The sequence below is a fragment of the Aspergillus karnatakaensis genome (genome assembly GCF_047715665.1).
Source record: "Aspergillus karnatakaensis strain CBS 102800 unplaced genomic scaffold BJY04scaffold_28, whole genome shotgun sequence".
NCBI classification, from domain to species: domain Eukaryota; kingdom Fungi; phylum Ascomycota; class Eurotiomycetes; order Eurotiales; family Aspergillaceae; genus Aspergillus; species Aspergillus karnatakaensis.
Window position 1 is genome coordinate 111,187 of NW_027395740.1, and position 14,314 is coordinate 125,500.

At 54.1% G+C, this 14,314-nt stretch overlaps 4 protein-coding genes across 4 annotated transcripts; 3 read left to right on the plus strand and 1 right to left on the minus strand.

Annotated features, from left to right (window-relative positions):
• Positions 1-320: 320 nt before the first annotated feature.
• On the plus strand, positions 321-7,376 carry BJY04DRAFT_218873 (uncharacterized protein; the record flags this gene model as incomplete). The annotated part of the gene is made up of 2 exons (XM_073716406.1): positions 321-1,802; positions 1,857-7,376. The coding sequence occupies 2 exons, from the start codon at positions 321-323 to the stop codon at positions 7,374-7,376; spliced, it is 7,002 nt and encodes a 2,333-aa protein (XP_073570530.1).
• A 1,199-nt stretch (positions 7,377-8,575) lies between these two features.
• BJY04DRAFT_228127 (pectate lyase) lies at positions 8,576-9,489 on the plus strand (the record flags this gene model as incomplete). The annotated part of the gene is made up of 2 exons (XM_073718770.1): positions 8,576-9,248; positions 9,313-9,489. Exons 1-2 carry the CDS (start codon positions 8,739-8,741, stop codon positions 9,487-9,489), a joined length of 687 nt encoding a protein of 228 aa, XP_073570531.1. The 5' UTR covers positions 8,576-8,738.
• A 595-nt stretch (positions 9,490-10,084) lies between these two features.
• On the minus strand, positions 10,085-12,025 carry BJY04DRAFT_218875 (DUF3176 domain-containing protein; the record flags this gene model as incomplete). The annotated part of the gene is made up of 3 exons (XM_073716407.1): positions 10,085-11,050; positions 11,289-11,475; positions 11,535-12,025. The coding sequence occupies 3 exons, from the start codon at positions 12,023-12,025 to the stop codon at positions 10,085-10,087; spliced, it is 1,644 nt and encodes a 547-aa protein (XP_073570532.1).
• A 420-nt stretch (positions 12,026-12,445) lies between these two features.
• On the plus strand, positions 12,446-14,218 carry BJY04DRAFT_228129 (uncharacterized protein; the record flags this gene model as incomplete). Its single annotated transcript, XM_073718771.1, has 3 exons — positions 12,446-13,018; positions 13,076-13,839; positions 13,870-14,218. Exons 1-3 carry the CDS (start codon positions 12,458-12,460, stop codon positions 14,216-14,218), a joined length of 1,674 nt encoding a protein of 557 aa, XP_073570533.1. The 5' UTR covers positions 12,446-12,457.
• Between the last annotated feature and the right edge of the window lie 96 nt (positions 14,219-14,314).

The window sequence follows — 14,314 nt, forward strand, 5'->3', positions numbered from 1 at the left end:
CGACTGCGGTTGTTTCTATACACCTCAGCTCAATTCGGGTACTCCGACATGATGTACTCCGTATAGTCAGAGCGGTATTTTCCGTAGTGGGCATGTTTGGGCTTGATCCTTAGTGGCGATCCTTCGGGCTGCGTGGGATGGGGGCTGTTCCTTAGTGCTCCCCTTCAGCAGAGGGCCGTAACTGGTGATTCTGTTGATCTTGTCGTATTACCAGCTGGTATTTTTCAATCTCCCGGTGATTGTTGATCTGCAGGTATATAACTACTTTCTAGAGCCTTAGAAGTATGCTCCTTAGACCTGCACAGTGTTACACTTCCACCATGCCTACAGCCCTAGATCCCCAGCCATGGCTGGAGCTCGAGATTAGGCGCATATGCGCAAATGTCCTTCAACTCGAGTTGAAAGACGTCGATCCAAAGCGCTCTTTCCTGTCACTCGGTGGCGATTCCCTCTTGGCCATCAAGATCCTCGCGCAATGTCGTGCGCAAGGCATCACCATCAACATTGCCGACATCATGGCGGCCGAAACCATTGAAGGGATGTATGCGCTGGCGCAGGGTCCTAGCTCATCTACATCAGTTGTCGACAGCAGTGCTCAGAGCCATTCCTCGATGGCCGAGTCCGAGGCTGAGCTTGAACCGGAGCCTGTATCGGAACCCGCGGAAGAGCTCTCGCTAGAGATCGCAGCCAAACTCCCCGGTTCATCCATCGAAGCCATCGTCCCTTGCTCCGCGATCCAAGACCGAATAATGATCAGTCAGCTCCAAAACCCACACCTATACTCGTGCTGCTTCGTTCTGAGGTTTACCCACTCACATTCTGGTCTTCTCATTGACGCAAAACGCCTCGGCCATGCTTGGATCCAGGTCGTCAAGCGCCACTCTTCTCTCCGCACGGCTCTCGTCGAAAGCACGAAGCGTGCTGGACATTACAACCAGGTTATTCTTTCCGAAACCACACCTTCAATTGAGTACTACGAAGGCTCAGAGCACCTTTCTTCTCCCGAGTTCAACGTGAACAGTCCAATTACCTTCGACAAGGACTCGATCCCTCATCGCATCCAGCTCGTTCAGACAACACCTTCCGAAGTATACCTGAAGCTCGATATCTCGCACGTGTTGGTGGATGGACAATCAGCAGAGGTACTGTTGAAGGACCTAGCTGATGCGTACCGGGATGGAGAGCTATCAGATGCCCCGCTGTCATACAGTGACTATGTGACTTCGTACCTGCATAAGCCTTCATCGCAGCCTTCATCGCAGCCTTCGAAGCAAGAGGAAGAGACTGCGACTGAGGTGCCTCCTTTGATAGTACCGATGGATCGACCCAATGAAGGTGTCCATAGCATTGAAACGGTTAGCGTGAGGATTCCTCTTGATTCGCAAGCGGTGCAGTCCCTCTGCGCTCGATACTCCGTTACTCTCGCGACGGTCTGTCAGCTAGCATGGGCCTTGGTGCTACGTTGCTACGGCGGAACGGACAATGTCTGCTTCTCGTATGTCATCTCTAGCCGCTCGCTGTCTATCCCCGGTGTACAAGAGGTGATCGGGCCGATTGTGCAGACATCGCTTTGTACTGCGCACCTTACTGGAGCGGAAGAGATCTCTAAAGCCCTAGGCCGTCTGCACAAAGATGCTGTCCAGGCCATGTCGCGGATTTCGCCCCTCGAGTCAAGCGGCACGTCCAAGTCCGCGCGCCAACTCAGCAACACCACCATGTCGTTCCAGCATGTGTTGGATGATCGCGCGGTGCGAGGGGCCAGTCTATCCGTTGAGATCCAAGGCAAAGCTAACCCTACCGATGTAAGTCGCCTCCTACAAACCACTATCTACTGCAAGTCGACTAACTTCAAATAGTACGACATCTCCCTCGGCATATCCTCCTCTCCCTCAGCCCTAACCATCGACCTCGACTTCTGGTCCTCGCGCCTCGATACCTCCAGCGCACAAACCATCCTATCCTCCCTCGAAGCCGCCATCCGCGGAATCATCGACTCATCTCCCTCCACAACCCTCTCCGACATAAGCCTCCTCTCCCCCACGGACCTCACCCAGCTCGCCCGCTGGAATTCCACCTTGCCCAGCGCCCAACGCATCTGCGTACACGACAAGATCCTCGAGATCGCGCGCCTCCAACCACACGCACCAGCAATCAACTCCTGGGATGGTGACCTCACCTACCATGAACTCAATACACAATCCTCAACACTCGCCCACCACCTCCGTAACACCCTAAACGTCAGCCCAGAGAAATACGTCGGCATCTGCTTCGACAAATCCAAGTTCGCCATCATCTCCATGCTCGCCGTCCTCATGGCCGGCGGCATCGTCGTCCCCCTCGGCGTCTCCCACCCACAAGCCCGAGTCAAGGGTCTCCTAACCGACACCGCAGCGGTAGCGCTCCTCGTCGACGCAAAGCACGCACGCAGACTCGCAGACCTCAACCTCGAACACACGCCTACCCTCACAGTCAACGCAGCCCTCCTAACCACCCTCCCTACGTACCCCAGACCGCCCGCCTCGGACGTAACCCCCTCCAACGCCGCCTGGGTAATCTACACCTCCGGCAGCACCGGCACCCCGAAGGGCGTCGTCCTGCTGCACGAGAACATCTCAACAAGCATCCTCGCGCACGGCGCGCTCTTCGCCGCAAACTGCAAAACCCGCGCCGCGCAGTTCGCGGCATACACCTTCGACGTCAGCCTCTCGGATATCACCATGACACTCTTCCACGGCGGCTGCATCTGCGTGTTTTCCGAAGAGAGTCGCATGAATTCCCTCACGCAGTCCCTGCAGGATCTAGCGGTGAACTACGTGAACCTCACGCCGACGGTGCTAGGTCTTCTTGACCCTGCTGAGCTCCCGCTGATAACAACCGTCGTGGCAGGCGGCGAGGCGCTGGATTCAGGCATTGTAGCGAGATGGGCTCCGCACGCAAAGGTGTTTAATAGTGTTGGACCGTCCGAGACGACGATTATTGCTGTTGCGGCGGGCCCGGTTGTTGATCCTGCGGATGCGGCGAATGTCGGGTTTCCGACGGGCGCGAGGCTGTGGGTTTCCGCGCCGACGGATCCGAATGTGTTGTGTCCTGTTGGTGTCCCTGGGGAGTTATTGATTGAAGGGCCGATGTTGTCGCGTGGGTATCTGAATGACGAGGAGAAGACGGCGGCGGCGTTTATCACTAACCCGGCGTTTATAGCGGGGCTTGAGAGGAGGGATCCCGCGTGGAGGGTGCAGTTTGCTGGGGTGAGTCGGAGGTTGTATCGCTCGGGGGATCTGGTGCGTCAGAATCGTGATGGCTCGCTGGTGCATATGGGGCGGCGCGATACGCAGGTGAAGATCCGTGGGCAGCGGGTGGAGATTGGGGAGATTGAGTACTGGATTATGCGGCGGCTGAGGGGTGTACGGCGGGTTGCGGTGCTTGTTGTTGAGCGGGGGCAGGGGATGGAGCAGAAGTCGCTTGTGGCGGTGATTGAGTTTAAGAGGGGGAGTGGGTTCTTCGAGCATGGTGACGATGGCTATCCTGCTGATGCTGATACTGATGCTGATGGTGCGGAGAATCTGCCGCGGTTGCTGCCTCTGACGGAGAGGTTGTCAAGTGCATTGAACCAGCTGCGGACGGATCTGATGGAGCATTTGCCGCCGTATATGTCGCCGAGTATGTATGCGCCTGTCTCGCAACTGCCGTTGAATCTATCCGGGAAGATTGATCGGAAGTCAGTGGTGAGGTTTATTAATGACCAGGAGGATGCACAGCTGCAGCAGTATCTGTCTGTTATGGGGCCGCATAAGGATCCTGAGACGGAGACGGAGTATAAGTTGCAGGTGTTGTGGGCGAAGACATTGGGGATTGCTGTGTCGCAAGTGAGTGCTGATAGTCATTTCTTCCATATCGGGGGTGACTCGGTGGCTGCCATGAGGGTTGTTACTGCAGCAAGAGACGTGGGACTTGTCCTACGCGTTGCGGACCTGTTTGAGTATCCTGTTCTTCAGGATCTTGCGCGTGCTGTGGAGAGCCGAGAGGTGGTTGGACTGGATGAGGAGGATCCAGCGCCGTTTAGTGTGTGGCAGGAGAAGTTCGGTATCGAGTCCGGCGAAGAGGAGAGGCTGAACAAGCTTGCCGATTTGTGCGATGTTTCAAGAGAGCAAATCGAGGATGTCCTCCCCTGCACTGCCTTGCAAGAGGGTCTGATAGCCCTAACGGCTCAACAACCAACAGCCTATATTGACCGGCAGGCTTTCTCCCTCGCCGCATCAGTGGACATCAGTCAATTCCAAAGCGCCTGGCAAGCCGTTGTCGACCGAACATCCATGCTCCGTACGAGGATTGTCTCTGGCCCTGAGACCGGCTCGCTACAGATCGTCCTCACCCCCTCTCAGATCGACTGGTACCACCACTCCTCACTTGACGAGTACCTCGTGTCCGACAGAGAAACAGGAATGGCAACAGGCGTACCCCTCAACCGCTTCGCACTCATCAATCAGCCCGACGGACAGACCTTCTTCGTCTGGACAGCCCACCACAGCACCTACGACGGCTGGAGCCGAGGTCTCCTCCTCCAACAAGTCGCAGACGTCTACCTAGGCCACGAACTCGCTCCGATTGCTCCTTTCTCCCGATTCATCAACTACATCGAGAAATCGCAGACCGCCAACGCAGCGGCTCCATACTGGCGGGAACAACTCGAAGGCGAAGTCAGCGCCGACTTCCCCACTCTTCCAACCCCAACCTACCGGCCTCGCCCGCGACAACGCCAAACCCACGGTATCGGTTTGGCTAAGGGCGCCAGCACCGGTAGCGGGATCATGCTACCGGATCTTCTTCGCGGCGCCTGGGCGCTTGTTGTCAGCCAGTACATTGGCAGGATTGATCCCGTCTTTGCGGTTGCGCTCTCGGGACGTAATGCTCCCGTCCGTGATGTGACGAACATCACCGGTCCGACGTTTACCACTGTCCCTGTGCGGATCCGCATTGATCCTGAGCAGGGCATGCGGGAGTTCCTGCAGAGCGTGCGGCAGCAGGCGGTTGATATGATTGCGTACGAACACACGGGTCTGCAGCGGATCAAGAAGTTGGTTCCTGAGGCTGCGGCTGCTGTTGACTTGAGACACTTGTTTGTCGTTCAGCCGGCAAGCGACGGTGAGAGACGCTTTAAGATCCCTGGTGTGGAGGATCATCTTGTTGCGGTGGAGGAGTTTGATAGTTATGGGCTGAATGTGGAGTGTACGCTCTCTGGGCAGTCGGTGGAGGTTGATGTGCGCTTTGATGAGACGTTGCTTTCCTCGAAGCAGGCTTCGAGGCTGTTGAGCCAGTTTGAGGCTGTGGTGCAGCAGTTGCATGTAGATGGGCAGAGTCTTAGGGTTAAGGATGTTGATTATTTGAGTGTGGAGGATGTCAGTCAGTTGAAGGAGTGGGTTAATGAGCAGCCCTTGACTCAGCCGGTAAATGCTTGCTTGCATGAGCTCTTCGCTGATGTCGCGCGCTCGAGGCCTGGTGCCAGCGCGATTGAAGCGTGGGATGGCTCATTGACGTTCGGACAGTTGCAGTCGCAGGCTTCGATCCTCGCCAGCCACCTGGTCAGTCTAGGAGTCGACAAAGAGGTTTGCGTTCCTGTCTGCATGGACAAGTCCGTCTGGGCAATTGTCTCCTTCCTCGCGATCCTGCAGGCTGGAGGTGTCGTCGTTCCAGTTGGAGTCAATCATCCGCTGCCTCGCATTGGCAGTATCATTCCTGCTACCAAAGCCACAGTCGTCCTCGTCGACAGATCTCAGGCCAGTCGCCTGGAAGAGCTCACTTCCACCCACCGCGTCTCCCTGCTCCCAGTCACCGCAGACACATTCTCCACTCTACCCCCAGTTACTACCTCCACAAAATCGTCAGCTACTCCAGACAACGCAGCCTGGATCGTCTTTACATCAGGCAGCACCGGCGTCCCTAAAGGCGTGGCCCTAACCCACTCCAACCTTTCCACCGCAACAACAATCCACGGCGCCCGCTTCGGGCTCAACCCAGCAACACGCACCGTACAATTCGCCGCCCACACCTTCGACGCCGTCCTACAAGACTACTTCACAACCCTCCTCAGAGGCGGCACCGTCGTCGTGCCCTCAGAGGACGACAAAATGTCCAACCTAACAGGCTTCATGCGCTCGAAGAACATCAATTTCGCAAATCTCACTTCAACCGTCGCCCGCCTGCTAACCCCAGAGCAAGTCCCCAGCCTAAAGCTGCTCGTTCTAGCAGGTGAACAGATCCAAGACGCCGTCGTTGCGACATGGTACCGTCACGCGGACGTGCTGAACGTCTACGGCCCCTCCGAGACATCCATCAACGCAACCTGCAACGGACCGATCACGGATCTTGCAGACGCGCAGAGTATTGGGTATGGCATGGGCGCGCGGCTTTGGATCGCTGACCCAGGTAACCCACATAAACTCTGCCCGGCCGGAACACCAGGTGAACTTCTCATTGAGGGACCCGGGCTTGCAAGAGAATATCTCGGCGATAAGGCCAAGACAGACGCTGGATTCATCAGGAACCCTGAGTTCGCGCGCCGCTTGGGTCTTCCTGATACAGAGACCCGCGTGTACAGGACTGGGGATCTGGCTAGACAAACTGATGACGGGAAGGTCCTGTATATGGGTCGGATTGATACACAGATCAAGATCCGCGGACAGAGGGTGGAGGTCGCGGAGATTGAGCACTGGGTCAGTCATTATCTCGGAAATGTCAACCGAGCGGCTGTCGTTGCAGTCGCGAGAGGTGGGAATCAACTGAGGCTTGCAGCTGTCATTGAGTTTGACGCCGGCAAGACACATAATGATTCTCTGGACTTTGGTGCTCTGAAGAAAACTCTCTCCTTGCAGATGCCGGCTTACATGGTCCCCAGCCTGTATATTCCTGTTGAGAGTATTCCGCTCACGGGAACCGGCAAGCTTGATCGAAGGGCTGTTCAGAAGATTGTCGAGGAGATGTCTACTACCGAGCTGGAGAGTTATTTCGCTGCTGCTAGTGAGTCTCGAAACTCTCGCGTTCCCCCATCCACCGAGATCGAAAAGGCACTCCAGCGTATCTGGGCGGATGCATTGGGTGTTGCAGTGGACACCATCGGCGCAGACGACGACTTCTTCCAGCTTGGGGGCGACTCGGTCGTCGCGATGCACATTGCTGCGACAAGTCGGCAGGATGTGATCTTTGGGAGTGCAGGGCTCGCTGTGAGTGACATCTTCCTGCATCCGCAGTTATCTCAGTTGGCGGGATTCTTGGAGGAGAGACAGACCGCGCAGGAGGGAGGTATGGAAGAGGAAGACTTTGCTGGGGAGGATGACAGTCCGTTTGCATTGCTTCAGGAGGCGTTGGATCTGGGAGATGTATAGATGGTCGAACCGTAGTATTCGATAGTAAAAGGTACAGAATTGTTTGATAATGAAGATTGCTACGTTCTATTGCCCAGAGCATTTCCAAGACAGCCGACCCCTTGGCTACTTCGAAGAGTAAGCCACCTGCAGTTCCGACTGCCACTCCTAATATTTTGCTTTCATCTGCTCTTTATCTTTAGCCACTGCAGTCTGCCGTGGCGTCGGAGTGGATTCTTCAAAGTATCATGCCAAGGGCTTGCAGGGGGGGGTTGAGGAAGTGTGGGGGGTGCAATGGATCCACGAATAGCCAGCGCTGCCCGTACACTGCAGATGCAGGATACACCGTGGGCTGCAGAATCCGGGGCCACTTGCAGGACTTTGAAGAAATTCATCTACGCCATACGCCACGCTGCAGTGGCTTTTCTTGGAAAGGACTACACCAAGAATCTGAATCTTGGCCTGGTCGTCGTCGGCCCGCGGAAATTCGAAAGGCTGCCCTGTCAGGCTCTTGTTCTACTATCCAGTCGTCTTGGCAGGTGTCAGCTTTTAGACCGAGGATCTTGAATTGGTAAGGTGCCGGGTAATGCAATCCTGATTGACTGTATAATGAACCCTGGAGGATTTACCATGGATGGATAAAGCACAGGGGTTCCCCGCCTACACCGGGACACCCCACATCGGTTCTTCATCTGGAAATACTCCGGAGTATGCAGAAGAGGAACTTTTGGAAATTTTCCATCATTGGCATTGCAGTCTCCACTTGGCCAAGAAGGCCTTAATAAAGCCCCCTGCGTCAGGTAACAGGCTGGCGAATGGGCTCGCAGCTTGGCCTACCTACATAAAACGTCGCTGAAGATTCCCCTATCCAGTAACCTTCCTGTCTGATAAGGGTTCTCAGGGGCTAGTTGGGGGATTTAAAGTGTTTAATGGTTCATGGTGGTTGGAGTCCTGGTTAGGGTCTACTGGTTTTATTTATCTAGGATATTTTAGAGGTTGTTTGTATCATTGTACAGTTTTTCGTTGCGTGTAGCAGGAAAACTTCTATATCTAGGCACGGATCTTTTTATAACTAAGTTTTACCACGGTAGTCCGTGTCGAGTCATGACTTACACCTGGCACTTACAGTGATACAACCCAAGAGAATACTGCTCTTGTCTATCTCCCACATCCACTAACTCGTGGATAATTTTCTGAGATCGGCACTGCAGACCCTAAATCAGGTATTTAGCCAAGAAGGCCTTAATCAAAGCACCCTGCATCAGGTAAACAGGTGTGCGGCGGGACCTCCGAGCATGGCCGCTGGCGACCACCTCGTGTATAAGAAGCTCTCAGATCCCCATAACACAATCCAAATCAACAATCACCTCATCCTCCTCCATCATGTACTCCAAGAGCCTCCTCAGCCTCGCTGCCATCATCCCATCCACCCTCGCCTGCCTAGGCTGGGAGGGCGGCCTACCCGTCGCCACGCGCACCGAGCACCTCACCGAACCCATCTACGTGCGCTCCGGCGAGGTCTTCGACGGCCAGTGGGCTCTCTGGGACCGCAACCCCAGTACCTGCAGCGACCAGAGCGAGGGCGGCGAGTCCGACACCGCGTTCGTGCTCGAGTCCGGCGCGACCCTGCGCAACGCCATCATCGGCCGCAACACCGGCGAGGGCGTCTACTGCATCGGCGGCGGCTGCACGTTCGAGTTCGTCTGGTTCGAGGACGTCTGCGAGGACGCCATCTCCATCAAGGAGGACCCGGCCGGTGCCGAAACCCATATCATTGGTGGTGGTGCCTTCCACGCTTCCGACAAGATCATCCAGCATAACGGCTGCGGTCACGTTAACATCATCAACTTCTATGCTGAGGATTACGGCAAGGTTTACCGCTCTTGCGGAACTGTAAGTCCCCCTTTAAACTAAGTGAAACGTCTATCAAGGTACACTGTGCTGACTGGATACCTAGTGCGAGAGCTGCCCGCGCAGCGTCTACGCCGAGGGCGTCACTGCCTACGATGGTGGCGAGGTCGTGGGTATCAACCTGGGCGACAGCGCCACCCTGAGCAACGTCTGCTCCGACCACGAGCCCAAGTGCCAGCTGTACGACGGCCCTGGTGACAAGGTCGACGGCCAGTGCGGTTAAATACACAAACAACAAAATGCTCGGTAGTCAGCTGGTGCTGTGCTTCAAGATGTTAGTCCTACTTAGTCAATGTATATAACCTTCATTAGTATGTAGCCTTCAATACATGGCAACTGCCGTATTAGCTGTTACTCAAAACCCCTTCCCGCTTGATTGATCCCTGTGCGTCAGTGGACGCGCTAGCTAGATGCTGCAATGGACAGTTGGGTCATAATGTCTCAGTGCGACAAGTGCATAGTGAGACGGAAGTCCGGGGGATTCTCGAGTGGAGTGCATGGAAGTACCGAACTACTTAAGGGAGTTGACAACACAACGGACAGCATCGCACACTCCGGATTGAGATTCTCTGTCGAAGATTGAGTCATACGTCGTTTCGCTATTGAAGCGGGGGGCATGGTGTGAGACTGTTGCTCGGAGTGAGACCCGGAGACTTAGGATGGGCTGGAGACCGAGGGTTCCTGCCGCTGATTGATTACTGACAACAAAGACCTCGAGTAAGCATTGAACACTACGATCGTGATCATACAGTAGCCACATGCAACCAGAACCGGGCAATTTGTAGTGTGCTCACGGCGGGCCTGGGGTATGCCACAAGTCATACAGCCTGTAGCTTCCATTCATAACCAGTCGAATCATTATCCTTCCGCTTCTTTAGCCGCACAAGAACCTTCGCAGCCGCAGCCTCCATTAAAACAGGATCCTTAACTACACGAACCCGCTGTTGTGTGTAATCGTCCATGCCCGAGCAGGCCAGGGCAGTTGCGTAGGCCTTCCAGGCCTCCAGCCCCTTCCGTTTCGTGTCCATGACGGTATAGCTCAGAAACAGAATGGTCAAGGCAAGCACCAACGCTGGAAGCGCGCTCCAAGCCCACCGGACATGTATCTGGGTTTGCACTGTAAACGCGGTGCCGTGCGCGGCTCCTATTCCCTGCAACGGACCGATAACTTCTGTGACCAAACGACTTTGTTCGGATGGATCCAGCTGGCGCGCTCGCGTGGTCATGGCTTGTGCGATGACCTCGAAGATTTCGGCAAAAGGAGACCTCAATTCGGATGGCGGCGTACGTTCAAGAACAGGCGTCATCAGTAGAGTAGAATTGAAACACGCGTACTCGCCAGTTCTGTATACTCGGAGCTTGTACTCCAGCCAAGACGCAATGGCTATCACTGCAGAACTCTCGCACACAAAAGTGGACTGAGTCATGTTGTCTTTGGCGGGTGGTTTGAGGTACATTCTACCGTTGGCGCTGTAGCGATTCACGAATTTTGCGCTCGGGTCATGCCAGGAGTCAAGTATCTGTTCGGATAACGTGTGGTTTTGTACCTTTGCAGAGAAGGTATTGACACACCAGTATAGGTCACATTCTGTCGCAGTAGCTTTTGGAATCCCAGTCGCGTTCGCACTATCAAGAACTCGGATTTCTGTTGCGTTGAGGATCCAGCTGTCGCCGTACTCCCTGGGGGCCACAATAACGTCGCCTATACTCATGGTTTCTACTCGTATGTTTGTGTCCGACGAGCCATCTGTGAAATTGAAGCTCACCCCATTTGGCAGCGAGTACTGGCACAAGGCGTCAGTTTCATCTGGGGGACACCACTCAATGCCCGGGACACAGTGGATGGTGAGCAACTCCGATATATCGTGACATTTCGAACACACAGCCAGCGATCTGAAGGGATCAAATTCACATTCGCCCGAGGGACAATCGACAGGAACATTTGGAGCTGATGCAAGGGGGGGGGACACTACCCGTACTAAATTCGTCAATGGCATAAATATAACCGTATAGCACGCCAACCATGCCTCTGGGAGGTAAAAAATCGATGAACATGTCGTCGGAGCTCTCAAAATATGTTTGGGCGCGGCCGACTGATGCTGGCTGGGCGACGACCACACGACTGTTCTTCACTGTAACCATCTGTTGTACAAACGGGCCCACACCGATGGCAAGAATGGTAATGCCAGCACCTAGAGAAGCCCAGTGCCTGTTCGCTCAGCTTTATCCTTGTGCAAGTGTCAATGATGGCTCCTAGGGATGACGAACCTAACTCGTAATTCCCAGATAAGGCCAATACAGCCTAGAGCCCCTCTACTAGCCCAATCATAGGAGTTGATCTCGGACAAAGGCCTATTGGATGTGCTCAGATTCACCCATGGCATCTGGCTTAAGCAGGTGGCAACAGTCCCTAGCATGAGCGCGTTGAAGCCTTGAGTAATCCACGACAGAATCGAGTTGATGGTGATGCCTCCAGGCCAGTCAGGAATAGTCTTGTCATCGTATGTGAAGAGGACTCCAATCATAGCAAACAGTGCCAGGACACAGCCGATGCAGGAGGCAATTTCGGATATCCAGTGTCTGTTTATCCAGCTCAAGAGGGATGTTCCTTTCAACTTCGGTGAACGTTGATCGAGATTACCAGAGCGCGTTTGGAGGATGGGATAGTGAGCCTCTATAAGTTGCAGAGATCGCTCTCGCTCCTGGCGTGACTCGATCTCGTCCTCTGAACTATGGTGGGATAATGACTCAAGGTCCATTGTTGGTGCCACTTTTCTATCCGCATAAGAGAACCGATGGCACTGCTTCGGAGTAGCGGTCGGGGCATATGCTTTCTTATGTTGGATAAGATGGCACAGGAGCGATGCATGCATCGGCGATGTGAAACCGACACCTGCAGTTCCAGTTGTAAAACGGTGTTGGCGTTTTGGGATTGAGTCGGTTGTTGCCACTGCAGGTACCATGAAGGGAACCTCTTGTATGGATGGGGGTCACGGTGTTCATAATCATCTTGGAGATCTGTTATAACTATCAGAAGGGGGACCAGGAAAGCACTGTTTAGTGTTGAAGAGCTGCAGGATGGATGGATGGGGAGGAGGATAGGGGGCGTAGTCACGTGCCATCATGTCGAGTCAACAGTGGACGCGTCCTCTTTACTTCGTGCCTCCTTATCCAGGTTGAGAACACACAAAATGTCCAAAGAAATATCAGAAAAAGTTGAGAGCTCAACGCCTACAGCGGGAGACAACACTTCGGATGATACTTCTGCCCCCGAAACACCCGCTCTGAGACCGCATAAGGCACTCCTGCGCGGGTTTATCACCCTGTCAGACGCCGAGGAGGAGGAGGATGATATGAGGCCAAGGCTGCTATACGTGCAGCAGCGCTATTCATTCTACGAGGAGTTGAGGGCACAGAGCAAAGAAATCCAGTCTGTGGTAGCCTCGCATTGTGGGCTGACGAGTCCCGACCGGGTCCATGTCTCTCCCATCTATGATGACACAAGGGTTTTTTGGCAGCATGGGAGCTTTAATGTCTGCGTTCCAGTGACTGTTGAACGTTCTGCAGACTCAGCCTCGGCTAAGATGGCATTCAGGGTCCCTTTGCCGTACAAGGTTGGTGAATATCACTATCCGGGGAATTGCGAGGAGAAACTTCGATCAGAGGCCGCGACATACATATGGATCAACAAAAACTGCCCGGACGTACCCACTGTGGCTCTTCGGGGGTTTGGAGTGCCAGGTGGAACGAGCGTAGATGATAATCTCAGATGCCTTTTGACCCTGAACGACTGTTAATGATGACTGCAGTTTTTTGAACCACGATCGGCTTCTGCTTGGCAGAGACTCAAATGGTCGGTGTGGCGGTTCTGGCAGCGTCTGCACGGACAAGCAGATTTCTGCGACTATATCTTACAGACCAGGACCACCTTCATGGGCCGCGGCTATATGCTGATTGACTGGATCGAAAACGAAGATGAACAGGTACTCTACATGGTGTTTCGAAAGCCGCACACAGAAGAGCAGACGCGGAATCTATACCAAAGCATGGCGAAAGTCATCGTCTCGCTCGCCAAAGTTCCGCAGCCTCGAATCGGCTCCTGGACGGTTGGTAATGATGGACGCCTAAGTTTGACCAACCGTCCTTTGCTCTGTCATATCCAGGAACTAGAGAACTTGAAGATCCCAAGTGGCGTGGCGCGTGACACAACTTATACGAGTGCAGACACCTTCTGTTTAGATCTGCTCGACGGCCACGACAACCGACTTCGCTATCAAGCCAACGCTGCCTTCCATGATGATGACGCGAAAAGTCAAGCTGTCAACTTGGTGTTGATGCGTTCCATGCTTTCTCAATTCACCGACAGATCTCTTCGTGACAGCCCATTTGTCATGCATTTGACTGATATGCACATGAGCAATATCTTTGTCGACAAGGACTGGAACATCACGCATCTTATTGATCTGGAATGGGCATGCTCAGTCCCCCTTGAACATGCATTGGCTCCCTGCTGGCTTACAGACAAAGCAGCCGACCAGCTCACTGGGGCAGAGTATGAGAGATTCGAGAAACAGTACAGACTGCTGACAGACGCTATCCGCAGACAAGAGACTGATACGCTGATCCAGTACAACGGCACGCCATATTCACTGGCTGCAACCATGGATCGCGTGTTTGACAAGCGGCATTACTGGTATCTCACGTGTCTGCAGACCCCGAAGGGACTATTCAACATTTGCAAGCGAAAGCTACGGCCTATGTATGGCGATGTGCCCAAGGAGGCTCTCTACGCCGCAGTTGCACCATTTTGGACCCCAGGGTTGGGTTCATTTGTGAATATAAAACTGAAAGACTTGGGTGACTACATTCAGGAAGTCCGAGAGATATTCAATAGTCCTCGCAGCGGCAATATTTACATGCGACCAAAGTCAGTGCCACTTGAGGATCTCTAGGACTAATCTCCTTCTCTTCGCTGTTTTGCGCGTTGACCGCTCGAACTCGCTATCCTAGCCGAAGTAGGATCCGCAAATGTTCCCGATATTACAGTC